Source organism: Sturnira hondurensis, unplaced genomic scaffold (assembly GCF_014824575.4).
Source record: "Sturnira hondurensis isolate 20B ecotype Veracruz unplaced genomic scaffold, ASM1482457v3 Scaffold0020489, whole genome shotgun sequence".
NCBI classification, from domain to species: domain Eukaryota; kingdom Metazoa; phylum Chordata; class Mammalia; order Chiroptera; family Phyllostomidae; genus Sturnira; species Sturnira hondurensis.
Genome location: NW_028093120.1, coordinates 7,738,245 through 7,766,004, shown reverse-complemented (window position 1 = coordinate 7,766,004; position 27,760 = coordinate 7,738,245). Strand labels below are relative to the sequence as shown.

At 33.9% G+C, this 27,760-nt stretch overlaps 2 protein-coding genes across 5 annotated transcripts in view; one reads left to right on the top strand and one right to left on the bottom strand.

Moving 5' to 3' along the window:
* DCUN1D5 (defective in cullin neddylation 1 domain containing 5) overlaps nt 1-27,760 on the top strand; it is a 72,635-nt gene that overhangs the window by 43,642 nt on the left and 1,233 nt on the right. For 3 of the 4 annotated variants that reach the window (XM_037029717.1, XM_037029716.1, XM_037029718.1), the window contains 5 exons: nt 3,890-3,960; nt 4,398-4,489; nt 23,133-23,241; nt 23,328-23,432; nt 27,239-27,341. In XM_037029717.1, the coding sequence (XP_036885612.1) occupies nt 3,919-3,960; nt 4,398-4,489; nt 23,133-23,241; nt 23,328-23,432; nt 27,239-27,341 (451 nt within the window). In that variant the 5' untranslated portion in view covers nt 3,890-3,918. The remainder of the gene's footprint in view (nt 1-3,889; nt 3,961-4,397; nt 4,490-23,132; nt 23,242-23,327; nt 23,433-27,238; nt 27,342-27,760) is intronic. The other variant, XM_037029719.1, reaches the window with a different exon arrangement.
* On the bottom strand, nt 17,298-18,194 carry LOC118975708 (tripartite motif-containing protein 5-like). Its single transcript, XM_037029792.1, is given in 3 exon segments — nt 17,298-17,715; nt 17,717-17,768; nt 17,771-18,194. Coding segments are annotated over 3 exon segments (894 nt in total).

The window sequence follows — 27,760 nt, the reverse complement described above, 5'->3', positions numbered from 1 at the left end:
TCTTTAGGCACTACTATGAGAGATACAGTAAATAAAAAATAAATGGAATTATACTAATACAATGTGATAAATAATGTATTAGGACGATGCACTATGAAATTTCCTTGGAGAACTATATAACCCAACCTTGAAAGTATCAGGGAAGGCTTCTTCAAGAAGCTAACCAACTAAATCCCGTAAGTGGTGGATGTAAGTAAAGCTTTTGGCCTAGGGTGGGGTGAAAAAGTCAGGGATGAAGCCGAAGTATTAAGCAAATAATATGAAAAAGAATGTTTGTTTCCCATTTATTACTAATGTCTTCATAAGCATGTATGAAAAATTTTTCCCCATTGCAATGCTTTTGATCTCACTGGTTTTAAAGCTCTCTTTTCTCATCTTGCTTCTTTTCTCTTACCTCTCTTTTCCCCTCTTGTATCATCATTCTAAGTGTTTAAAATAAAACAGTGTATATGCAGTCATTGTATTATATGTAGTGTAATGGAGCTAAGGCTTCAAGTGTACTCTGAACTTGAAATGTAAGTTTGGGCTAACTGTAAGGGCAGGAGATGGGGCAATAACTGCACTGTTGGGATCCCAAAAGTATAATTTAAAAAATGTTTTGTAATAGAACAGATTCTTTTTAGACCAGAAAAACTGCTATTACTGGCATCCCAAGACAACCACTAACCCAAATTCAATAAAGGGAATTCATTTTATTACTGACCTCCATTTAAAATGTTGACCCATTATTCAAAATGCCCATTTTATTGTTATGTATGATATAGAATCAAAAGGTTGCTTATGTTATTTTACTTATAAAGGTTACTAGATGTCATAAATTTAGTCTTTTTTCCCCCTTTATGCTTACTTGCTTTACCTCTCCTAGGGGACTTTCCTGTCTAGTGTAAGATTATAATTAAACAATTGTTTCCTGTAGTAGCATTTTCATAGTAGCCAGCATAATAATTGCTGTCTTTATTTTAAAATAATGCTAATTATATAACTTTTTCCTAATGACCATTCTGTTTAGTAGACAGTGTTATCCCTGTTCTGCAGATGAGAAAAGTGATGCTTAGATTAAGTAATTTGCTTAAGATAACACATGCAAATCATGTATCATGGTACCTAGTATATAATCAGAACTCAATAACTGTTAGCTATTGTTAAAAGAGTAATAGTATCACATCATCAGATTTACTGATTATATATGTTTGCAGTACTGTTTCAGAATTACCAGTGTAGCTCCTGTGTAACTCATGTTGGAGATGCTGTGTCATTCATGTAGTTTAGTTTTTTTCCTGATCATCTGCTATGGCTGTCATGGTTTTAGGCTCTATGGTTATAGCTGAGAACATTTCTTTATGGTTACTAAAAATGAGTTTTCTGATTTTTTTGTTTTAAAATGTTTTACCATTAGCCATGTGAATATAATATTAATAGGTCATATGTGATAAGCCTAATGGTTTTGTCCTTTCACAAGATCTCTTATCTTGACCTGTATTTAAATTAGCAAAGATTCAGTAATAGGCTAGGCCTATTACTGAACAAAAACATGGAAAATGAAAAGGCACTTTGAAAGTTTTATAAAGAATCAAAAATAGGGCTAGAATTTCAGTACTAATAAAGTACGCAGCTGGTAGAGTAAACTAAACATTTTCATAGCTTCTTAAATTGATTGGAAACCTGTTTTTTTGTTGTTGTTGTTTGAAAGATAGTTAAATTCAGCTCCCTAGGAGTAGTTTATTGGAAGAGTGTTTTAAGAAGAACCATTAACAATCTGAGAAAAGAACATTAGTATAAACCTTATTTTAGATTTAGGTCTGTTAGTATTTGCATTACTTTGGAAAGTCCCTTAACATTTACAGAGAGGTCTTATAAGTATATTATATATTTTAGTACTATATATATGTTACATGTTTTAGTATATTATATATTTTAGTATATATTTTAACATGGTTCTAATCTAATTTGAATCACTAATCTCACAGTAGCTAGGGAGGCTATATTTTATAACAGTAACTGATATTTTTGGACATACTTTCCAGCCTCTTCTAATTATTGATGATGGCAGCTTCAAGAGCAAGTCAACTTGTTGCTTAGAAAAATTCAATATATTCCTATATTGCCTTAAAAAAACTTTGTTTAATTTATTTTTTTATCTGATGTTAATTTCATCTAAACCACATATAACATAAGGATACATATTCAGATATATTTTAAACAGCATTATTGTATATGCGTGCTTTTTAAATTGCATAACGCATTCTCATTAAAAAAGAAAATCCTCCAGGTATATATTGAGAACTGAAAGCTTTCTATAATTGTCACCCCTTCCCCTTTTAATGCCTCTTTGTGTAAATAAATGCAGTACTTACTTACACCAACAAATTTAAAAAGGGTTTTGGTTCAGACTACATTGTCTTAGCAGCCTGGATCTCATCTGAAACTCCAGATTTCATTGGCCACATACTGGCTGGCTATATTCTGTTAAGAAAAACCTTGAGGACATTAGCTTCTTGTCACGCTGTGAACTAATGATGGTGATGTAAAATGCCACCTGAGCAAGCCTTGGTTTAGTCTGTAATTTGTAAAGCTGGAGTAGTTTTAGTCCTTGAAAAAGAAAAACAAGTTTGTCTTGGCTAATTCAACAATAATATTTCAAAACTATATTTTCAAAGCCAAGTGTGGTAAACATATTTCTATTGCATTTCATGCTGCTTTAGTCTTTTTAAATTGAGATATAACATTAGTTTCAATTATACAACATAATGATTAAATATATTTATATATTGCAGGCTGATCACCAAAATAATTCTAGTTAACATCTATCACCTCACATAGTTACAAAAACATTTTTTATGATGAGATCTAGGATCTATAATTTTAGTGACTTTCAAGTGCAATACAGTATTATTAGCTGTAATCACTATGCAATACATTACATTCCCAGGACTTATAATTATATAACTGGAAGCTTGGACCTTTGACTACCATCACCCATTTTGTTTACCCTGCATTCCCACCTCTGGCAACCACCAGTCTGTTCTCTATATTTATGAGTTCGCTTTTGTGGGTTTTGGGGGGGGTGGTTTAAGTGTAGAGTTCACATGTAAGTTCATCACTCATATGGTATTTGTCTTTTGCTCTCTGACTTACTTCACTTAGCATAATGCCCTCATGGTCTATCCAGGTTGCCACAAATTTGTTTTAATCTTACCTGGTCACAAAAAGAACCTAGCAATAATGTAATTGCTGTATTTTTGGGATCTAATAACAAAATGTATGAGAATTGGTGCATTGACTTAATATTTAGTGTTACTGAGAGAAAAATAAGAAACAAGTATTGTTAATTTTTGGACAAATGATAGTCAAGCTAACTGAAGGAATTAAACATTTGTTTCTACATTGAAGTGATACAACTAATGCTTTACTGTCTATTTGAGACCCAAGATGATAAGAAAAATATGTCATTCTAGAATTGGAATGTCATTTCTTTAAGGCATCATTTTTATAATATGTGTATCTAGAGTTTTTATTTGGGTATATTCAAAAGGGTAATGGATGGCCTTCTGTTTTAATAATTAAACATTATTCTCTGATTATTGTCTTAAATTGTGTATCCGCACTGGCACATTCTAGTGGAATAAGAAGTTCAAACCTTAGGTTTCATTATGCATTGCCAAAAATTTTCATTAGAGAAGGCTCTCAGTAAATATTTTATAATGGATATTAATGCTGCTTCATTTTTTATTTTCTTTATTTTATGTATTTAAAGAACATTTCAAAAATTTTAAATTTAGTTATGTGTGGAAATGTTATGGTGTATTCATGCCTTTAGCACAATGGCTTGTGTTTTATGTTGATATTAAATTATAGCAATAAAATATATAAATTATTTTTGTCTTCGAAGGTCCTGATGAAGTTGTAGGGCCAGAAGGAATGGAAAAATTTTGTGAAGACATTGGTGTTGAACCTGAAAATGTATGTTTTATTTCTGAGTAGAATGGGATACAAATGGGATATAGCACATTCATAAATTTTTAAAAATTGAGACACTTTAATTTTATACGAAGGTTTTTGTGTCTTCATGTCTTTCATTGTAGATTTTTATTTAGGCTATTTTTAATCAATTTAAATTGGTCATAAAAATGAAATAAAATAAATTGGTCATGAGTTCTCTTTCTTGTTAGAAATGTTGATAGAGTTGAGGGTGATTCTATCTTCAGAAACTGTTAGAACTTTTTACTTTTAAGAAATTTGTCCATCTAAATTTCTTTATAGTTAATAATTCCAAAGGCTGTATTCTTTAATATTTGAAAGATGTAAATAGTTGTATAAAAGTGCTCTCCATGATAAATATAGACATGATTATCTCTATGCTGACTTTTCCCCTATCCTTTATGTTCTGTTCTTTCCAGATTATTATGTTAGTTTTAGCGTGGAAATTGGAGGCTGAAAGCATGGGATTTTTTACCAAGGAAGAATGGTTAAAGGGAATGACTTCATTACAGTAAGATATTTTTTTAAAAAACAAATATGATGGGCTATTTCAAGATCTTAATTAATATTTTGTGCTTTGTAATTTTCAGGAGTAAGGTTTCATTTTATATAATCAAATTAACAATTTATATTTTGGTTTGGCAGAATGAACAGTTACACAGTTTTTCACATTGTCTGAGAAAGAACCTCAGTACAGTCCTATTAAAATTTATTGACTCTTGGTGATTGAATTAGAGGTCTGTGATGAATTTTTTTTTTTTGCTCACAAGTTGTTTGGGCAATAAAGGATTTTCTTCTTTGAATATAGAATTCTAATATGTAAGGAGTTTTGGGGGGCAGTGCTAAGCTTTGGGGTTTCCTCTTAAATTTTATACCTGATCTAAAAATGAAATTTGGAGATAGAGTTGTATGGCACTTTAATTAATTCTTTTTGGCCAAATAAATCTCATAAAGAACAAAAGTAATGCTGTATGTATGCCCCCTCTGCAACTTTTAGCCATTTTACAGTAGTATTAGCATGCTTATATACTTTAATAAGCAATAGAATTGCTTCTTTATAAAAATAATTTGATTTTGGCTTTCCAGAGTAAAGTAGGCTTAGTTTCAGAATCAGTTAGTAATACATATAATTTTTATCATGCTTCTAATGTTCATGCAGGATGTTACTAATTGTCACATCCTAAAATAGAGGAATCATTAATTTATAATATTTTTGATCCCCAAACTGGGCATTTATCAGCCATATAGTTTCTTTTTCTGATTATGCTTTAACACATTTAACTGTTCTTTACTCTTTATTTGCTTGTCTTTAAATTTCAAAGTACCTGATTATTTTCAAGTATATTTGTTCATATAAAACTTAAATTTTCCCATTTGAATTTTTAGTGTCTAATGTTTTGTAATTATCATATTTTAACTAGCATTAATATACCGATTAGGTAAAAACCTTGCTCATGTAACCAAATAATAATTTTTAGAATAGGACATAAAATCAGCCCTCTCACTTCCATTATGTGAAGGTGAGATAATGAGTCTGAGATTCAGAGAGGTAAAGAAAATATTTGCTGGAGTTTACATAGCTCCTTTGTGACAGAGCTGGGACCTAGATTTAAATTTCATGATTACCAGTCTAACATACTGTAATTTGTACATTTTTTTGTGTTGGTGTTAGCATTCCTGATAAAACAGAAAGCCATTATTAACTTTTTAAATTATAGTATTTATAGCCAAGACTGAATTTTGTTATTTATCAGGGTGTCATAAAATGCTGTATTAAAATAATGTTGATTCTGAAAATTTTTGGCCTATTTCCTACCTTTAATTTACTTTATAGGGAGAGATAAAATGCATATGCAAAAGAGTATGCAAAGAATATAAACCTGGTTTTCACATAGCTCAGCCTGTTTTATTGAAATGTGTATCAATTTTAATATGGCTTATTTAGTATTATAACTGCTTTTTGTAGTACCATTAATTGTTTTCATTGTAAATTTTTTTAAAATTCCAACTAACAAGTCTTTGTATATTTTTAAAACAAAAACTTTTAAATTTATGTTTTTGCATAACTTGATATATCAACTTTGTATAACAGAAATGTGTGAACACAAGTTGTTTCTAATATTTATCCTGAGTAATTATTGGCATATGACCTTGGGTCCAAGGATAAAAATTGACTAACCCATGAACATATTTTTATTAGCACATCTTTCCTATAGGCAGTTCACAAGCTAACAAAATAACAGTTATATGGCATTTAAAATTGAGTTAGAGGTTTCTGTTTCATTCATTATTTCCTCTCCATCCGCCTAGAACAGTTTGTTGAATAACCTTAAAGTTACTCAAGTTAGGCAGGCATACTTGACTGTAAAAATAAATGTTTTTTCCTCATAATCTAGATTGCTATGTGAAGTATAGTTTATCCTTAGAACAGTGCAAGGGTTAGCTAGTCAAAAATTTGTGAATAACTTTCAACTCCCCCAAACCTTTATTAGTAGCCTGCTTTTGACTGAAGCCTTTTTGATAAACAGTCGATCAATTCATATTTTGTCAGTTTTATTTATTATATATTAAATTCTTACAATAAAGTAAGCTACATGATATGTTATAAAAATTATAAGGAAGAGAAAATACATTTATTATACAACTGTATCTTATTAAATGCACTTATTAAAATACATTTACTATACCATATGCTGTGTTCTGATTTACATAGTGAATTGTCTGTCACTACCTACATCAGTATTGTCTTATATGATACAAAATACTGTGGATATTATGTGTATTACTTATACTAGATATCAAAAATGAAAAGATAATGGGAAAAAGAAAGTCATATTTATTTGCAGATATAATAACTTATGCATTGATAATGCAGAAGCAGCATTATGATTGCTTTATGGTAGCTAGTATAATCTATGTAATTACTTCACCGTAGTAAGTAAATCTCAAAAAAGATTTCCAACATATTTATTTAAAAAAATATGAATCTAAGTGGACTTGCACAGTTGAAGTCCATATTGTTCATGGGTCAGTTGTCTAAATCTTACTATGCTCTGAATCTTGTTTTAAAAAAAAGTTTGCTAAGAGTAAAATAGTTTAAAATTTGAATGTAAAAGAGACAAAGGAATCTATGTAAGTTTAAAGTTTTAAATTTATAAATGTCTAGTATGTTTGGTTTTATATAACAATTATAAAAGTAAAACTTGGTAGACTCAGTTCCATTTATAGATTTTTTCATAATTTTAGGATTTAATTTAACCTAGGCCTTAGATATTTGATGGTTCCTAAATTATCTGACTTCAGTCGTCAGTTGTTTAAAATTAATTAATTTTAACCCTTAGATAACTTTACTAGAGCCCTGCTAAAGAACAGAAACAGTCTGGTAGTTGAAGCATATGCCATGATCAAGGATAATGGACTTGATTAACCATGATTGATTCAAATCTGATTTTATAATGCTTAACAACTTTTAGAATAACTTTTTTTACATTCATTTATTTTAAGCCTGTTTATTCATGCAGACTTTCAAAACTAAGTTGTCTTTCTCTTTTGTGTGAAAGGATTTATGTTTAATTGGTATATAATTAGACTAGAAGGGCCTAAGGGATGTAATTGCCATGTTCTTTCTAAGTATTTGGCTCTTCGTAGTTTACATCATTGTTTAATAATATGCAAAGTTCTTTTCAGATTGGGTTTAATTTAGTAGGTATTTATATTAAGCCACCTATATTATATAAGGTACTGCACTGCTTACTGGTGATTTCATTGAGGCTTAATATGGTTCACGTTCTCTAGTTACATTCTAAAAGAGCAAGGGAAGCATTACAATACAAAAACCATAAATCCAGGTAGAATGGGACAAGTGCTAGGTTAAAACACAAAATACTATGGAAGCACATCTGCTCATAAAGTTAATTTTAGCTGAATAGCCAGGAAGATCTTTTCGAAGGTGGTGTTTGAACTGGACCTTGAAGATGATTAGGATTTTGGTGGTTGAGAATATAGGAAAATAATGTTTCTGAAGAGGAAATTGTGATCATAACTTTGAGAAAGGAAAGCATATTTGAAGGAAGTAGTCTGGTTGTTAAAATCAAATGGCTAATGAAGAAAATTGATAAAATAGGTCAAAATCCAGATAATTGGGATAATGGCTATATTATGGAGGGTTTTGGCTAACATGTTGAGAGTGTAAAGCATATGTTACATATACTGGGAAACCATCACAAGTTTTTGAGCATAGGAATCATCAAAATTTTGGGGATAGTTTTCAATAGAACAGTTGTTTTAATATTTTAAGGTCATAGGTTCTTCTAAGAACTTTATGAAAACTGTGGACCTTATTTCTGTTAATTGCACATGTGCTGTTACCAAATGTTGCATATGGATCTTCCTCTCCTTGCATTTATAGGTTCAGTATTTCATGGGTACTTGCAAGTTTAGAGTGGAGAACTTTCCTCATATCTGCTAGCTTCAGTGGTAGGGCAAGGGTGAAATACCATGGTGGAGAAAACTATGAGCATGGAACATTGAAAAGACTGTTTGATATTATAATAATTTTAAAAAGAAAAGAAGATAAACATATGACAAGAATGGTAGTAACTAAGCTGCCTGTCAGGTTTCAAACTGTATACTAACTCCATATTGAATCCTGGAAATTGAAGATTAAGGGTCATGATCTAGCTTGACTTTGTTGAGGGGAGTGAGGAATGGGGCACATTTATATGGTTTCTTTTGGCGGGTGTGGAAGAGTGGGGTATGTGGGGTGTTATGGTATGTGTGGTATGTCACTATCATTGAGGGTTTGGGGCCTAACTGCTGCCTGCAATTAGTATCCTTTCTTTCTGTTCTCCCCCAGGATCATCATAACAACTTAAAAATTCGCCCCTTCCACACTTCCAAATACCCCCCAGAGGTGGATTATATTATTTTGGTCAAGACCTGATTCAGAGAAAGTTCTAAATCCAGGACTTTGAAATACAATTTTTACTCTTACATATCACTCTATCAGAGCATACTTACTGGGACTTACTGATTAAGAAGGAGAACCTCACTTAGATCTAATATGTGAGAATTTCTTTTGAAGGTCTCTAATGAAGCAGAAATTTGAAAGCCTCTCTTGTTAATAATACAGCGTTACTCTGCTATCCAAAAGAAGAGCTTTCCTATGAAACCTTTTGGGAGCCAAAATGGCATAAAGCAAAGAAGCAGTTACCATTAATATATATGGAAAAATTTTTGAGCATTCTTAGTCCCGCTAAGTAATGTAGCAAATCATACTAAATGCACTTATATTTATGTAGAGTTTTATGCTAAGCAGTAACACCCTTATGAACTCTTAGACTTTTACGTACTTTAGGACATATCTTGCTAATAGGTGGGTGCACAGAATAAGTCAAGATAAAGCACACACAGTAAAACATACACAGTCTTAACTATGGCAACCTAGGGCTGAGATGGTAAGTGTAGTTTCTGGGGAAGGAGCTTGGTGGCACTGCTTGGGGTGCATGCTATCTCTGTAAAAGATTGTTGCAAAACAAGTACCAGCTGATTAAAAGCAAAAATCCTCTTCAGATTTTATTCAGTGATTGAAAACATAGTGCTATGTAGACCTTTCATAATAGCAAAGTGACATAATGAGAACTTCAGAAAGAGCAGGGATACCTATACTCAGGAAGTCAATTCCCAAATCCTAATGTTGAAATTTAAAATCACTTTGACATATTCTAACATCAATAGCCTTGGAGAGTGGTACCTGTGTTCCCTAAAATCTATGAGATTTTTTTGTTACTCAAAAAACTATGTTTTGCTTTCCATTGACATAATAGTTAAGTATTCATTATTTCTTTTTAGTTCAGGGGAAATGTTCTTTCTAAACTTACCAAGTTATGAGGTATTGACATTAATTCTTTTGAGTCCATTTTGGGCTATATTAAATCTAAAAATTGTAGTGACTGCATATGTTCACTGGTTTTGCTAGGTCTGTTCACTCTCTCAATGATGCTGCTAACAGATGTGGACATTTGTGCTCTTACTTTTTTTACTCTTCAAGTAGAGTGGAAAAACTGTCAGTTATTCAGTTAGATTCTTTCACTGCTCACAATTTACATAGACCATTAGGAATGGTATGAAATCTTTGAAGAGAGCTGCCATGTGTAATTGACTTTCACGTTATTTGCCTCTAAGGAAGCATACCACACTCAGAACTATATATCTGTGCGCATTTGATCTTACAGATTGTTTATTAGTGTATTGTTTTTAGTGAGAAAACTGAGACTGAGAAATGTTAAGTAACTTGCCTAAAGCCACATGGCTGCAAATGGAGAAGTTAAAATTTTAAACACTGTATTTTTGACTTGAAACTTATTTTTTTTTACTTTATCTCTGTCTTAAGCGTCTTAAGTTCACATCCTTAGTGATACTATTCCCTTGTATGGAAATGTAAAATATTTGGAAAAGATGGTGCTTTCTTGGATTCTTATCTCCTTAGGGACTTAGGTGCTGCTGTTTATGCACTTTACAATTTTGTTTATACTATAATTATTCACTAACCTTTCCCTAGATTGGAATTTTGAAACTTCTAATAATCAAATAAATATATTATGTACATTTTTGGTTTTTGTATTCATATTTTTATTTAACAAATAAAAATGTTTTATTTTTGAATGCCTCTTTATGCCAGGCCCTGTTTTGTGGCAAGAGAATGATTTTTAAATTTGAGTGGTAAGGAGAGCAGCTGTCCTTTATCCGTTTTGCCCTGTTTAGACCTGAATTTCAAGTCTAACAAGATTGTGCTTGAGATTTTGTGTGAAAATATGAACTGCATTACTAAAAATATGTAAAAAGCACTGCTTCAAAAGCTACAAAGAAAATACCTCCTACTTAGGATGGATCATGACAAGGAAGGGAGTACGTGTAACTAGTTCATTAAAATGTTATTCTCAGCTAGTAACTGGAGATCTACAAGACTTTGTGCAAATTTTCAAACAGTGTTATAGTAGCATATAACCTGAAAATTTATTTCTTTTGCATATCCTTTTGGTACAAGTTAACTGCATTTCAGCTTTCATTAAAGCTTTATTTTTCCCTTAATGAAGCATTTTTGCTCTAGTGGAAGTAACTTACTGAAATAAAAATGAATTTTTAATAAATAATAATCTTTCTTGTTTCTTCATGAAACCCATTGTACATTGATTAGCATGTAAGGGACTAGGCCCCATACAAAAGTTAATATCCAAATTTTGATTTCCATTTTGGCAGTATAGCAGACTAAATGTTCAGAGACCATATCTCATGTAAGACACTTAATGTTGGATAAAGTATTAAAACATCTTTTGAAAAGCATACCTGGACTTGACTAAATCAAGGCGAATAATCAGGCCAGAAGTGATGAGAGATGATGATTTAATAGAGATCTATGTAACTGGCATTTTACCTGCTGTGAACTTTTTGTCATGCGTGTTGGAAACGAGACAAATTGCACATACATTCTGAGTTGGATAGGAATCACAACAAAAATTCCCGCATTAGGTCATTAATGCAAAACCTACCTAATTGATAGAGACTTGATTGCTTTTGCTCAGTACTGCATACATTTGGAGGTGAAAGGCTTCCACTTCAGAGAATTCTGAGTCAAAAGGTTTTATCTCACAGATTTAAAGATGAAATTCGTTATTTGTATGATGCAAGTAAAGATGTATTTTAGAATTGTCCCCAATAAGTAGTACTCTCGTATGTAATGGAAGTAATTCTGTATAAGAATGTATTTTAAACAGAAGCCTTAATGTCTGCAGAAAAAGGTTCAGTGATCATTATTTAACAACTAACAAGAAAAAATCACTAACCATATTGGGAAACATCTTAAACTTCAGAATCAGACTCTTACATCCCCATGAGTGGTCACAGTGTCAGTTAAAATACCTACATTTAATGTGTTTAAAAAGAGGAATGGTCTCAGATGATCAGATATAAAATTAAATTTCTAAAAGTGAAAAATATAAAAGATTTAAAATTCAGTGGATGAACTGAGGGAGGTGTAGAGAAGTGGGAATCAGTGACCTACAGTATCTGAGGAAAATAGGGAAGAGAGGCTGAGAGACAGTGAATGATTCTTTTTCTGATGACTCTTGAAAGTTTTCTCTCTATGCAAGATAAAAATTCCTCATTGAATATGTGGCTTGCAAATTATTTCTCCCACTCTGTAGCTTGTATTTTGAACTTCTTACAAAGAACTTTTGCAGAGCAAAAGGTCTTAATTTTGGCGCAGTTTAATTTATCAGTTCTTTCTTTCATGGGATTGTGATTTTGGTGTCAAGTGTTAGATTTCTTTGCCTCTCCCTAGACACAGAGAATTTTCCGTCTCTCTTTTTTAAGGAGATTTATATTTTTACATTTTATATTTAAATTAGTGATGCATTTTGAGTTAATTTTTTAAAAAGGTGTGAGGCAAGTTTTGGTTTATTTCTTTGCTTATGGATATGCACTTGCCCCAGTAGCATTTGTGGAAAAAGTCCTTCCATTGAATTGCTTTTGCACCTCTACCAAATATCGGTTGGACATACTCGTTTGGGCCTATTTCTGGATCCTCTATTTTGGTCTGTTAATCTTGTGTCTTAACCTTTGCCAACACTGTAGTCTGCTTTGCTGTAGCTGTATACAAAATCATGTTCGTTTTTAAAATGTAGTTAATGTTCAGTGTTTATCAGTTTCAGGTGTACAACTTAGTGATTAAGCATATATATACCTCACAATGTGATTAGCACAATAAGTCTAGTTCTTATTCAAGAACTTATTCAAGCCATGATTCAAGTATCTTATTGAAAGTTAAAACTGCAGAGAGAATGGACTTGAACTCAGACACTCTGAAGATAGACCTTCCACTTATATTCATCTGTTACAATACAAAGTTATTACCACATCATTGATTATATTCCCTATGCCATATACGTATACATATTTCCTATATGTGTTACATCCCCATGACTTATTCATTATATAATTGAAATTTTGTACTTATCCTCCTTCACTTTTTCACCCATCTCCCTACCCCTTCACTCTGGCAACCATCAGTTCTCTGTGTCTGTGAGTCTATTTCTGTGTTGTTTGTTCCTTTGTTTTGTTTGTTTAGATTCTACCTATAAGTGAAGTTATATAGTATTTGTCTTTTACTCTCTAACTTATCTCACTTAACATGCTACCCTCTGGGTCCATTCACGTTGTTGCAGATGGCAAGATGTCATTCCCTTTTATGGGTGAACAGGCTGCATTATCAGTGGACGCCTAGATTGTTTTTATATCTTGGCTATTGGAAATAATGCTGCAGTGAACATGGGGGCACACATATCTATCAAACAAATTCGTGTTTTGGTTTTCTTTGGATAAATACCCAGAATTGGAATTGCTGGGTCATATAGTAATTCTGTTTTTAATATTTTAAAGAATCTACATAGTGTTTTCCATAGTGGGTGTACTGGTTTACAATACTACCAACAATGTACAAAGGATCCCTTTTCTGAACATCCTCACCAACATTTATTTGTTAACTTAAATTTTTTTTATTAAACTTATCAGAGTAACATTGGTTAATAAGATTATATAGGTTTCAAGTATACAACTGTATGATATATCATCTGTATCTTGCATTGTGTGTTTACCACCCAAAGTCATATCTCCTCCTGTCTACCCTCTTTACTTTTTGCTCCTCCCCATGCCCCCAACCCTGATTCCCTTTTCCTCTGGTACTCACCATGCTGTTGTCTGCCTTGTTTTGTTTGTTGTTTGTTCATTCGTTGCTTTCAGATTTATATGCCAGATATACATGAAATCATGTGGTTCTTGGCTTATTTCACTTAGCACGGTATTCTTGAGATCCATTTCATGTTCTCTCAAATGGCAACATTTCATCTTTATTGTGGCTGATTAGTATTCCACTGTATATATATGTAACACGTATTCTTTATCCATTCATCTATTGAAGTAAACTAAGGTTTTCAGGTCTCGGCCACCATGACTAATGCTGCAGTTAACATAGGGATACGTATATCTTTTGGAATAAATATTTTCAAATTTTTGTTTATCAGAAGGGTTGTTTGATCATACGGTAACTCTATTCTTAATTTTTGGAAGAACCTCTGTACCGTTTTTCATAGTGGCTATACTAATTTATATTCATTCCTACCAGCAGTGAGTGAGGGTTCCTCTTTCTTCACTACTTCTCCAATGCTTATGAAATGTTTTGTTGATAACAGCCATTCTAACAGGTATGGGGTGGTATCTCCTTATAGTGTTGATTTACATTTTTCTTATAGCTAGTGAAGGTAAGCATCTTTTCATATATTTATCTGTTGGCCATTTGTGTCTCTTCTTGAATGAAGTGTCTGTTCAGGTCCTCTGACCATGTTGACATTTTGATAATAGCTATTCTGTAGATATGAGATGATATTTCACTATGGTTTAGATATGTATTTCTTTGAAAATTAGTCAATATTGAACATCTTCTCATACGTCTTTTGGCTATCTATAAGTCTTTAGAAAAATATGTCTTCAGGTTCTCTGGTTTTTAACTTTTTTTATGTTGAGTTCTTTATATATTTCAGATAGGAACCCCTTATTTGATACATCATTTGTGAATACTTCTCCCATTCAGTAGTTGTATTTTTGTTTTGTTGCTGATTTTCTTTGCTGTGCAGAAACTTTTTTGTTAGATGTAGTCTTCTTACTTGTTTGTTTTTGTTCTTGTCCAGAGAGACATCCAAAAATATATTGCCAAAACTAGTATCAAAAAATTTACAGCTTATGTTATTTTCTAGGAGTTTTATGGTTTTTCAGGTCTTATGCTGAAATCTTTCATCCATTTTGATTTTATTTTTGCATATGGTATAAGAAAGTGGTTCACTTTTAATTTTTGCATGTCTCTGTTCAGTTTTTATTGAGGAGATTGCCTTTTCCCCACTGTATATTCTTGTGTATACTATTTATACTGATTTATCTTTTTTCAAAATTGTTATAACTATACCAGATCTTTTATATCTATAAAACAGCAACAACAAAAACAACAAACAACTTACTGAGGTTTTGGTTAAACTGTGTATGAATCTGGGGAGAATTGCCATCTTTGCTATTTGAGTCTTCCAAAACATGGAAGATACATGTTTCCATTTTTTTAGGTGTTTGATTTCTTTCATCAGTCTTGCGCAGTTTAGAGCGTTCAAGTCCTGTATACGTGTTCTTAGAATTATATCTAAATGTTTTGTTTGTATTTTGAGCCACTGTAAGTAGTAGTATCAAATATAGTAATAGTAGTAGTAGTAGTAGTAAATATTTTTAATTTCAGCATTCACATGTTCATTACTAATACGTAGAAATACAATTGATTTTCATATGTTTGTGTTGTATCCTGTGATGTTGCTGAACTTCCTTTTTCTAAGGTTTGTATATGTGTGTGTGTATACATTCCATAGATTTTCTACTTGTGTAATCATGTCATATGGTTATGCCATAAAATAGGGAAATAGGTAGTAATTTATTTATTTATTTTTAGGCTATCTGCCTTTTATTTTGTTTCTTCCATATATTGGATTGATTAGAATTTATACCAATATGTTGAATAGCATGCGAAGAGTAGGTATCCTTACTGGCTCCCCAGTTTGAGGGAAAACACTTAGTCTTTCACCATCAAGTATGTTAGCTGTAGGTTGTTTATAAATATTCTTTATCAAGTTGAGGAAGTTATTTTCTATTTCTATTTTTCTGTGAGTTTTAAGACAAATGAACGTTAAATATTTTAAATGCTTTTTTTGCACTAAATCATACATATGTAGTTTTTCTACATGTATATGATATTAAATCATCAATCATGTAGTTTTTCTTTATTCTCTTGTTAATATCGTGATTGCATTGATTTTTGAATATTGAATCATTCTTGCATACCTGGAATAAATTTCACTTTTTCATGGTGTATAATTATTATAAAGCTGAATTCTTCTGGCTGGCATTTTGTTAAGGATTCATGAAGGATATTGGACTGTAATTTTCTTTTTCCTATTTATTTACTTATTTAGATGTAACTGACATCTAATATTACATTAGTTTCAGGTATACACCATAATGATTCAATATTTGTATGTATTGCAAAATGATCACCACAGTAGGTCTAGTTAACATCTATAACCATACATAGTTACACAGTTTTTTTCTTGTGATTTTTTTTTTTTTAAATACTTTCTTTGTTTGGTTTTGGTGTCGAGGTAATACTGGATTTATACAATGATTTGGGGAGTTTTTTCTTTTATTTTCTGAAAGAGATTTATTTATTTCATATTGTGTATTTTGTGGTAATTTTTGTTTTATTAAGGGTTTGGTCCATTTCATCTACATTGTCAAATTTATATTCTTTTGATAACTGCAAGTCTATAATACTATTCTTTTTTTTAGTAGAAAAAATGTTAAGTTGAGACAATTTTATACTTAATGAAGTTTTTCTTCTCATTACAATCCTAACTATGGTGTGTTTTTAATACCAGGACAGTTTTTAGTAAATGAAGCCATGATTCAAGTATCTTATTGAAAGTTAAAACTGCAGAGAGAATGGACTTGAACTCAGACACTCTGAAGATAGACCTTCCACTTAGTAACTGTCTCCTTCACTCCTAGATGAATAAGGAACATCATGGTTGAACTGACATACCCCTGAGGACTCATTCGTAGTGAATGAATAATATGTAAAAGAAGTTGTTGAAAATTCTTCTCAGTGGCACAGGAAATGAAATTGGAAACATTTGGCATAGATTTCTCTCCATACAGGGCTTTTTTATGATGCATTAGTCATTTAACTTGGGATTATAGAAAATGGTGAATTAAGATTCTTTACTATGCAAACTGGATGTTGCAAAAAACGTGCATGACACAAGGCAAATTGTAAACCCTATCGTTGAATAAAGGGTATTGAAATGAAAAAAAAAGGAGGCAGCAATAAAAAGTTGGTGAGAATGGTGCAGGTAAACTCGGTGCGTGAGGTGCATCCAATGCCAGAGGCACTACAAGGAGTTAGTGAGGGTGTAAGATTTAAGAGCATGGAGAACACAGTGTCATGGGGGCAGTACGTGTCATAGGACTGAAAATTGGATACATTTTCCGAGTAAAGGAACATGCAGAGAATTTACAGACGAGAAACCTATGGTTTGTGACGTTATAAAATGAGACAGTGGCAGCATCGTAGTCTAGGAAAACCCCAACACGACGGAGAGGAACAGTCAGACTGAGGGTCAATTCCACAGGATCAGAGGAGGAAGATAACACAAAAACATTGTATTCAAACTGATTCTCTAATAGTATAAACCACAAACATTTTTTAGGTTCACAACTAGAGGTAACAGAGTTCTACCATGTACCCCAAAGGCCCAGGTCTGTTTCTCTGACACATCCACCTCCCAGTAATGTTTCCCTGGTGTGATAACTGGTGCACCAAGTACAGTAGAAGTGTTCTTATTTGTATCAAGATGGTTCTCATATTTCACTTGTCTCAGATCCACAGAAATGGCAACATTTTCTTTATCCTTGGGAGGGTATAGAGTAATGTGAACCCAGTAACAATGCACATCAGTCAGTTCACGCAGCAGCATCCCACTCAGGTCAGGAGCTTGAAACACTGTCATTTGTTTTTGGGAGACGGCTTTTGACTTGAGAGTAAAGGTCTTACCCCTTTTCATGATAAGATTCACATCCTTCCACGAAGTTAGCTGGTTTGATGTCAGCTTCCAACTTCTCAGCTTCTTGGTGTTCAGCCCTCAGCCTGTATGTAGCTTTACCTTGTGCTCCTGGGCAACTTCCTCCATGAGGAAAGCTCGGTGCTCTTGAAATCTCTCGCAAAGCCAGCAAATGAACTTCCCATCCTCCTTACAGAAGAGCAGTAGTTTCTCTCCCTTATGCACACAGAGATGTCTCTTTTGCTCCTCCTCTGGGCTCAACTTGACCTCCCTAAGTGTCTCCACTATGTTGGCCATATGCTTGCTGATTAGGCCGCAGGCTCCCAGGCTGGTACCAGGCTGGCACACAGGGCAGCTGCTCTCTCCTTCTTTGTCGACTGTGGATTCCTTATTTGCAATGATGCAGGCTTGGCAGAAGCTGTGCCCATGGTCCAGGTTCAGGGGTTCTGTCAGGAGCTCCAGGCAGATGGGGCAGGTCAGCTCCTCCTTTCATTTCAACAGGATTCCTGAATCCATTGCAGTCTATCCTGATCTGAGGCTCCTCTGGCTGAGAGATTTCTGCAATGTTCCTGGGAAGAAAGCCTGATCACTTGTTCTGGAATTCCACCCTGAGGGGCAGTTGTGGGCAGGATTCACTCTGCAAAGCAGGGGCCTATTGTCCACCTGTAATATTATTCTTTGTTTTATTCTTGTTGGTAATTTTTGTCTTCTCTTTTTTTCTTTGGCATCCTGCTAAAGACTTGTCAGTTATATTGCTCTTTTCCAAAAAATCAATTTTGTTCCATTGATTTTTCTCTTGTTTTCTTGTTCTTAATCTCATCATTTTCTGCTCTTAATTATTTGCTTTCTCCTGCTTGCTTTAGGTTTATTTTGCTCTTTGTTTAGGTTCTAAAGTTGGGAGCTTTGATTGTTGATTGAGACTTTTTCTCTTTTCTGATGTTTGCATTTAGTACTACCCCTTTCAGCACTGCTTTTTGTCTCACAAAATTTGATGTGTTCTGTTTTCATTTTCATTCAGCTTAACATATTTTTTGCTTTTCATCGAGATGTGCCCTCATCTGTGGATTATTTAGGACTTTGCTATTTATTTTCTAAGTGTTTGGAGATTTTGCTGTCATCTTTATGCTATTTCTACTTTGGTTTAATTGTGGTCATAGAATATATTTTGTGCTATTTGAGTTTTTTTGTATCTGTTGACGTTTGTTTTATGGATCAGAAATGTGGTCTCTCTTGTCTTATGTTCCAAGGCACTGGATAAGAATATGTGTTTTGTTGTCACTAAGTGAAGTGTCCTGTTATTGTCAATTAGAGCCTGTTGGTGGGTGTTGTTACTGAATTCTTCTGTGTTTGCTGATGCTCTCTCTACTTGTACTATCAGTTGCTAAGAAAGGGGTTATTGAAATCTTTTTAATTGTTGATTGTTTTTTTCTTTCAGTTCTAAAATTACTTGCTTTTCATATTTTGCAGTTCTTGTTTGGTGCGTACATATTTAGGATTGTTATGTCTTGATGGATTGACTTTTTTTCCTTTTATCAACATGTAATGTTCCTCTTTGTTATGACAGTATTTTGCTTTCAACTCTACATTAAATGACACTAACATAGTCACTCATCATTTCTTTTTTTTAATATATATATATTTTATTTATTTTTAGAGAGAGGAAGGGAAGGAGAAAGGGTGGGAGAGAAACATCAGTGTGTGGTTGCTTCTCATGTGTCCCCTGCTGAGGACCTGGCCTGCAACCCAGGCATGTGCCCTGACTGGGAATCGAACCAGCAACCCTTTGCTTTACAGGCCCATGCTCAATCCACTGAGCTACACCAGCCAGGGCTTCACCCATCATTTCTTACTGCTTCCACAATATGTCACTTTCTATTATTTTTACTTTCAATCTGCCTTCAGGTCAGTTTCTTTTTTCTAGATTGAATATAGTTAGGTCTTTTTTTTTAATGTCTATTTTTGTCTTCTAATGGTATTCTTTTTAAAAAAAAAAGATTTTATTTATTTATCTTTAGAGGGGAAGGGAAGGAGAGAGGGAGAGAAACATCAATGTATGGTTGCCTTTCGTGTGTTCCCTGCTGGGAGTTGGCCTGCAGAGAACTGGCCTGCAACCCAGGCATGTGCCCTGACTGAGAATTGAACCGCGATCGTCTGATTCGCAGGCCCGCACTCAATCCACTGAGCTACACCAGCCAGGGCTTCTAATGTTATTCTTTAGGCTACTAGCATTTAATGTGAAGGGTTTAATTCTGTCCTGTATTTTACAATCCAAAAATGTTCATTTGGTTTTCTTTTACATGTTGTATTTTTTCTTACACTTTCTATCTTCATTTTTTACTCTGTTCACAATTGATTATTCAAGCATTTTTATAATAACTTAAAATCTGTGTCAAATCTAAATGTCATTTATGTGTTTGTATCTATTGATTGTTATTTTGCACTCTCTTTAGTATCTTGGCTCTTAGTATGACAAGTGATTTTTTTATTGAAACCTGGAAATTTTGAATATTAATGAAATTCTGGATCTTATTTAAACCTACTGGGTTTTTTTGTTGTTGTTTTAATTTATTTCTTGTCAGAGCAAGAGAAAGGAAGGGAGGAGGAGAGGGAGAGAAACATTGATATGATAGAGAAACATCAGTTGGTTGTTGCCTCTTGCATGTTCCAACCAGGAGACCTGGCCCACAACCCAGGCATGTGCCCTGACAGGAATTCGAACTGGCGACCTTTTGGATTGTGGAACAGTCCACTGACCCACACTGATAAGGGCTAAACCTACTACTTTAACTAGCTTCCTATAACACGACTTTGGCAATTATTTTCAGTTGCAGGTAGAAACTGAAGTTTCTTCCTCTTCATCTGTTGACATCTGAGGAGGGAGGTCCTCATTAGCGTTGGCAAACATGAGAGTTGTAGATCCCCACTAGGCCTCCACTGATTACACCTTCTTATTCCCCATGAAGTTTCCAATCACCTGAGGGTGAAAGCCCTGTCTCTTCACAAGTCTTCCTTTGACACTACCCAAGGACAGAGGAGTATTGGCTACTCCTTACTACCTGGTGGGAGAAGTTCATGTTTCCCATGTGGTTTCCACTGACAATGTAGGAGTTGAGAGCAGAGCATCCTTATACATGGTGAGGGTGAACCATTTAGGTTGCCATTCAGTCTTTGCTGGCAATGGTGGGGCTTTTTGGGGGGGGGGTATCTTTTTCCCTGCCCCATTGACATTTCTGGTTTGCTGATTCCTTTAGCTGGGGGAGAGGAGGCAGAAAGAAAACCCAGGGAACTCAACTATTGTTCCTCAAACAACTTCTTATGCTTGTTTTATATATAATGTCTAGGGCTTTTAGTTGAATGACCTAGAGAGGGAAAAGTACATTTACTTCATCTTCCTGGAAGCATAAGTTATCTTCTTTTTTTAATAAACCTTCTGCGCCCACCCCCACCCCCCCACCAGTCCCTCTCTAGTTGGTTCCTCATTTCTCTGTCCCCTTTTAGGACCAAATTCTTTAGAACTGTATGTCTATACTTATTTTCTCCAGTTCCTCTCTCCTCCTCCTCTTAAACCTGTTCTAGTAAGACGTTTATCCCTACCCCTCCTCTGAAATCACTTGGCAAAGCATCATTTACAAGTGAATAATCAAAGCAGTGATAATCAAATCACTGGCTGAAGCTAAATTTATACCTAAAGAAAAAAAGCCTGAAACTGAAAGAGCTAGTATCTAATTTAAGAAGTTTTAAAAAGAACCCAAAGAAGGAAGGCAAAAGAAGAGGGAAAGAGGTTTGTTAATAAAATTAAAAGCAAAGCTAAAATTGAGAGAATTAAATTCTGACAAGATGGTCAAGAAAATCAAATAAAAGGCAAAAATACAATGCATATTAGAAGTTATAAATAATTTTAATTGATATATTTAAATAAAATTGTGTGAAGTATGCAAAGTATCTGAAAAGTGTACAAATATGACCTAATGGGATTGAAAAAGAATTAGAAAATCTGAATGGGCCTGTAACCATTAAAAGGCTGATTTAGTGATTAAAAGTCTTTTCCTCCCTCAATGAAAAGGCCCAGTTGGTTTTTCACCAGAGTTTAGACAAATGCTATTTCCAGTGGTCAGTAAACTTTTTCAAAAGAAAGAATACTAGTATTCATTTTATTTTTTCTGAGGCTTATGTTACAAGTTTGTTACTAAACAAGAAAGGAGAATGTAACAGTGAATATATAAGCCAGTCTCACATGGGAACATAGCAAAAAAAAAATCTAGCAATGAGTTAACTGGTAATAAATACCCTCAAATTTGGCTTATTCTAGGTATGCAAGATTAAGGAACAATAGAAATTTAATAAAAATATTTACACCGTAATAAAATAATAAGTTACCACATGACATATTACTGATTTAGAATTGTGAAAATCTTGGTTAAAACAGAATGCTAGGTGTCTATACTACATGATGAGTACTAAAATTCAGTTTTGAGTGAAATAACTGGATCACAGTAGATAGCATAACTAATTGGATCAAAGGGAGTCAGATGGTCTCACAGAGATGGCAGAATGAGGTTTTGATGAGTAATATTTAGTGAAAGTGTTGGAACAGCATTTCAAGTAGAGGAAAATAATATGTACTAAAGCATCATTGTGGCATTTGGTTATGGTGACATATAAATACAATACAGTAAGGATATTGGGACATGGCAGATGATGTAACAGGAGCTTTGGGCCAATTGTGAAAGGCTTTGTTTGCCTTGTTTCTTGCTAAGTAGTGGAGTGGAATATCTGAACCCAGTGAGAGTCAAAGCCAGTAAAGATTTTTGAGCATTTTGTTTATTTAGCTTTTTATGTTTAATGTCTTGTCTTTAGAGGTAACATGTGTAACTCGTTTGCATTCTTCTGCATGTATATGTACCTTACTTGAAGTCAGGTGCTGCCACTGATTTTCCTCAATTTTTCATTAGAAATGTAGGAGTCTGAATTTATGACTGAAACACTAACATATATTAATTTTCTCAGTGCAGTACTTAAACTTTTAAAACTACTTACGGCTAATCTCTCACCAAGCTGGTGCCTAAGAACTTTCCAGGGAAATATATGACACAGGCCTGAGTGATTTCATTTGTTCTGTCATTTGCTAATTATGAAGTAAAAACACATTTTAATACATCTCTTTTTTAAGAGACATTTTTAATTTTATTGGATTTTTTTATTGAGATTTTTTTTTTTTTTAGTGATTGTCATTGGAGTGAACTTTAATTGGTTTCTAGGGGTTTTTCCCCTTTTTTATTATATTGGTAGATAGAAGGCAACAGGTTGGTTTGTTATATTGAATTTTGAATCAGAATTTTAGATCTAAATAACTATTTTGCTTCCACTTTTCTTTGTAATGAATTCCTTTAAATTTTCTAAAGGTGCTTTTATTTAATTTTCACGATTATATAATCTTTGATTTTTAAATTTAAGGTGTGACTGCACAGAAAAGTTACAGAACAAATTTGACTTTTTGCGCTCACATTTGAATGATACATCCTCGTTTAAGAATATCTACAGATATGCCTTTGATTTTGCAAGGGTAAGTGGGATATTCATGTTCTGTAATTCTAATAGATTTTTAATCTTGAGACCACACTTAGGAAATTTTTTTAACTTATTTTATAGGATAAAGATCAGAGAAGCCTTGATATTGATACTGCTAAATCTATGTTAGCTCTTCTGCTTGGAAGGACATGGCCACTGTTTTCACTATTTTACCAGTACCTGGAGGTATGAGTGTTTTTCTTTGGTTTTGAAAATACTTTTTAAAAATTTAATCTGATTGACAATATATCTTTGAAAAAAGACAAATAGATTTTTAATACTGTGCTTTTAAAAAATTCTGCTTTAGTAGAAAATTTCTTTTAAACTGTATATATATACCTGCTGTCATATTTAGACACAAGTTCATGTTCAGTAATATATTCTGTACATAGTTATTTTAATTCTATGCCTAGCATGCTCCCTTGCTTTTCATTAAAAAAGAAACTTCAATAAATAATTTTAGCACAGTCTTCACACAAAAGTACTTTCTTGGGCTTTTGGCAGGAAAACTTAATGATAGTGTGCAAATCTGAAGTTTCTAAATCAGATTTCTTTCTGTTACACAGGGTCTCAACTGAAGTTCACATAAGAACCAGTTATAGTAATAAATCTTTTCACGGCTTAATCTAAAGAATTTGAATAAAGCTTTTCATATTTGATACCCACAGATGCGAGGGTGGCTATAATGGTGTATGTACCTAAATGTACTTCATACTAAAAAAGTATGCTGAATTTATGAAAAAAGTATTCTTTTAAAAGATTTACATACTATAGGCAGTGGTTTTAAGAAGATGCTGTTTCTTTTTTTCCATTGCTTCCTTTGCTTTTCTATCCATTTTTGTGCCTGAAAAGTTTCTGTTTTTTTTTTATAATGTATTTTATTGACTATGCCATTACAGTTGTCTCCTTCCCCTCCACCCTGCACATCCCCTCTCAGCCACATTCCCCCCCTTTAGTTCATGTCCATGTGTCTTAAGTTCTTTAGCTTCTACATTTCCCATACTATTCTTGCCTTCCCCTGTCTATTTTCTCCCCACCCTCTATGCTACTTATTCTCTGTACCTTCTCCCCACCTTCTCCTCCTCCCCTGACTCCCCTGTTGTTAACCCTCCATGTGATCTCCATTTCTATTGTTCTGTTCCTGATCTAGCTGTCCTCTTAGTTTGCTTTTGTTTTAGGTGTGGTTGTTAATAACTGAGTTTGCTGTCCTTTCACTGTTCATATTTTTTCTAAAGATTTTATTTATTTATCTTTAGAGGGGAAAGGAAGGAGAGAAGGAGAGAAATATCAATGTATGGTTGTCTCTCATGAGTCCCCTGGCCTGCAACCCAGGCATGTGCCCTGACTGGGAATAGAACCGCGATCCTGTGGTTCGCAGGCCCGTGCTCAATCCACTGAGCTACACCAGCCAGGGCTCACTGTTCATATTCTTTATCATCTTTTTCTTAGATAAGTTCCTTTAACATTTCATATCATGAGTGCTTGGTGATGATGAACTCCTTGAACTTGACCTTATCTGAGAAGCACTTTATCTGCCCTTCCATTCTAAATGAAAGCTTTGCTGGATATAGCAATCTTGGATGTAGGCCCTTGCATTTTATGAGTTGGAATACTTCTTTCCAGCCTGTAAGCCCCCAGCCCCTCTTGCCTGTAAAGTCCCTTTTGAGAAATCAGCCGACAGTCTGATGGGAACTCCTTTGTAGGTGACTGTCCCCTTATCTCGTGCTGCTTCTAGAATTCTCTCCTTCATTTTAATCTTGGCTAATGTAATTATGATGTGCCTTGGTGTGTTCCTTCTTGGGCCCAACTTCTTTGGGACTCTCTGAGCTTCCTAGACTTCCTGAAAGTCTATTTCCTTTGCCAGATTGTGGAAGTTCTCCTTTAATATTTGTTCAAATAAGGTTTCCACTTGTTGCTCTTCCTCTTCGCCTTCTGGTACCCCTATAATTCAGATGTTGGAATATTTAAAGGCGTCCTGGAGGTTCCTAAGCCTCTCCTCATTTTTTTGAATTCTTGTTTCTTCATTCTTTTGTGTTTGGTTGTTTCTTTCTTCCTTCTGCTCCACTCCATTGATCTGAGTCCCAGTTTCCTTTCCATCACTATTGGTTCCCTGTGCATTCTGCTTCATTTCACTTAATTTAGCCTTCATTTTTTTATCTAATTTGCAACCAAATTCAACCAGTTCTGTGAGCATCCTGATCACCAGTGTTTTGAACTGTGGATTTGATACGTTGGCTATCTCTTGGTCACTGTCGTATTTGCTGTGGAGCTTTGATCTGTTCTTCCATTTGGGCCATTTTTTTGTCTTGTCTTACCTGTTACATATGAGGGGTGGAGCCTTAGGTGTTCACCATGGTGGAGCAACCTTGGGCCCCACCGCTGTCGCTGGGTTGTGACCCTGTATGTCGGGTGCGGTCAGAGGGAACAATGGTGCTTGCTCCTCTCCCTCTCAGATTTCAGTCCCCTCTGCCACTTCCCACAAGCAAATTGGGCCCTTCTGGTACTGGTTCCTGGGTGGGTGGGCTTGTTTATGCTCTAGGACCCTTTGGGTCTCTCCAGCAAATTCTCCTATGAGGCTAGGAGTCTCTCCCAGCACCTTTTCAATCAGTGCTTTTGGGCTTTATTTCCTGACACTGGAGCCCTGGGTTGTGTGGTCTGTCTTGCTGCTCGTTTTGCCTAGTTTATCTGTGTGCAATTGTGTGACCTCAGTCCACAGGCCACCAACTCTACCCCTCTTACCAGTCTGGTTGAATGGTTTTCAGACTTCCATACAGTTCAATTTTCTGTCTGTTCTGGTTGTGTTTTTGTTTCTCAATCTTTGTTGTCCTTAATTTTGGTTGTGCAAGGAGGCACAGTGTTTCTACCTATGCCTCCATCTTGGCCGGAAGTTCCTGTGTTTTATTTTTATATAGGTCTCATCATTTTTTGTATTACAGTTCTGCTTTTTGCTTTGAAAATAATTTTTCATAAAGCTGATTGTTTATCATAGCAAGTTCTCCATAGTATTTTGCTTAAAGCTCATGATAAGAGACAGTGGTATGAAAGGTCTTGTGTGAATGCATTTAGTGTACACTTAAATCTTTCAGTCTAATAAGGTACATGTCGATGATGGATGTTATCAGTCTTCATCTTATTAGTAGTTTTGGCAAAATTAAATATAACTGAATATAGAAATACTCATTTCCAAAAAGAACCAAGAGGACTAAATATTTTCAAACACTTGTTATCCAGTGGAGAGTGTTTGACATACTATTTTAAATCTTCAGAACACCATTTGTTTTATTTTAATTGTTGTTCAAGTACAGTTTTCTGTCTTCTACTCCCCATCCCAGCCCTCCACCCCCTTCCATTTCCACCTCCCCTTGTTTTTGTCCATGTGTCTTTTATACTTGTTCCTGTAAACCTTTCCCCTTTCCCCCTGAAATTTTCTCCCCTCTCTCCTCTGAACACTGTTAGCCTATAGAACACCATTTTGAATTACATTTAATCCCCATTAGCAAATGAGGAGATGGGTTCTATTGTTAAGTAACTTTCCTAAAGTCATTCATTTAAGTGGCAGAGTGGGATTTGAACCCATGTCTTTAGTCTTTCCATTGTCTCTAAAGATGCCAACTTCAAAATGTGTCTAAACAGTAAATGTCATTCAAAGAAATGAATTACTGGGAGGCAGCAGAAGGGAACTAATTGGATAGGAAATAGTGTATATCTTGATGTCATTTTTAGTTACACAAGTATATACATAGGTAAAATGTTCATTAGTACCCTGACACTCTTGTTATTCTTCAAAAATGAAAGAAAAATAAAAGAAGAAATAAATTGGTGACATTAAAATGTAGATGCCCCTGAGGATCTCTTAGATACATAAATAATTTAAAAGAAGAATAAATGTTTTAGGAATGACCAGATTACAAAATTTAACTAGATTTAGAGAAGTCAGGTCCTAATAAATAATGCTTGTTCTATAATCCAAATATTTATATTATTTTCCTCAGCAATCAAAGTATCGTGTTATGAACAAAGATCAGTGGTACAATGTATTAGAATTCAGCAGAACAGTTCATGCCGATCTTAGTAACTATGATGAAGATGGTGCTTGTAAGTATGTTTTCCTATGAAAATAAAAAATTTTAAACTATTAAATGAAAATATGCTTTTGTGTAACATTACCATAAAGGACTTAAACTGTTTAACAGTAACTTTTAATTTATAGGAAGTATAGGGGAGGCAGGTGTAGAAGATAGGCAGAGAGTTTAGATTGAGCAATATTACAAAATCTGTGGTGATAAATGAGATATTTTTAGTTTCCAAGTAACAGCATAATAAAGCTTAATTTAAATTATAATCTCTGTATCTAGAAGCTAAAATTCATGTCTGCCTTTCCTGGCATTTTTTTGTGGAAGAAAAGAATACTCAGGATTTAAAAAAATAGAAAAGCAAAACATCAGCTATAATAGAAAAAGCTTATGATATTAACATGAAAACTTCTAAAATCTCATAAAACTATACCTGTAGTC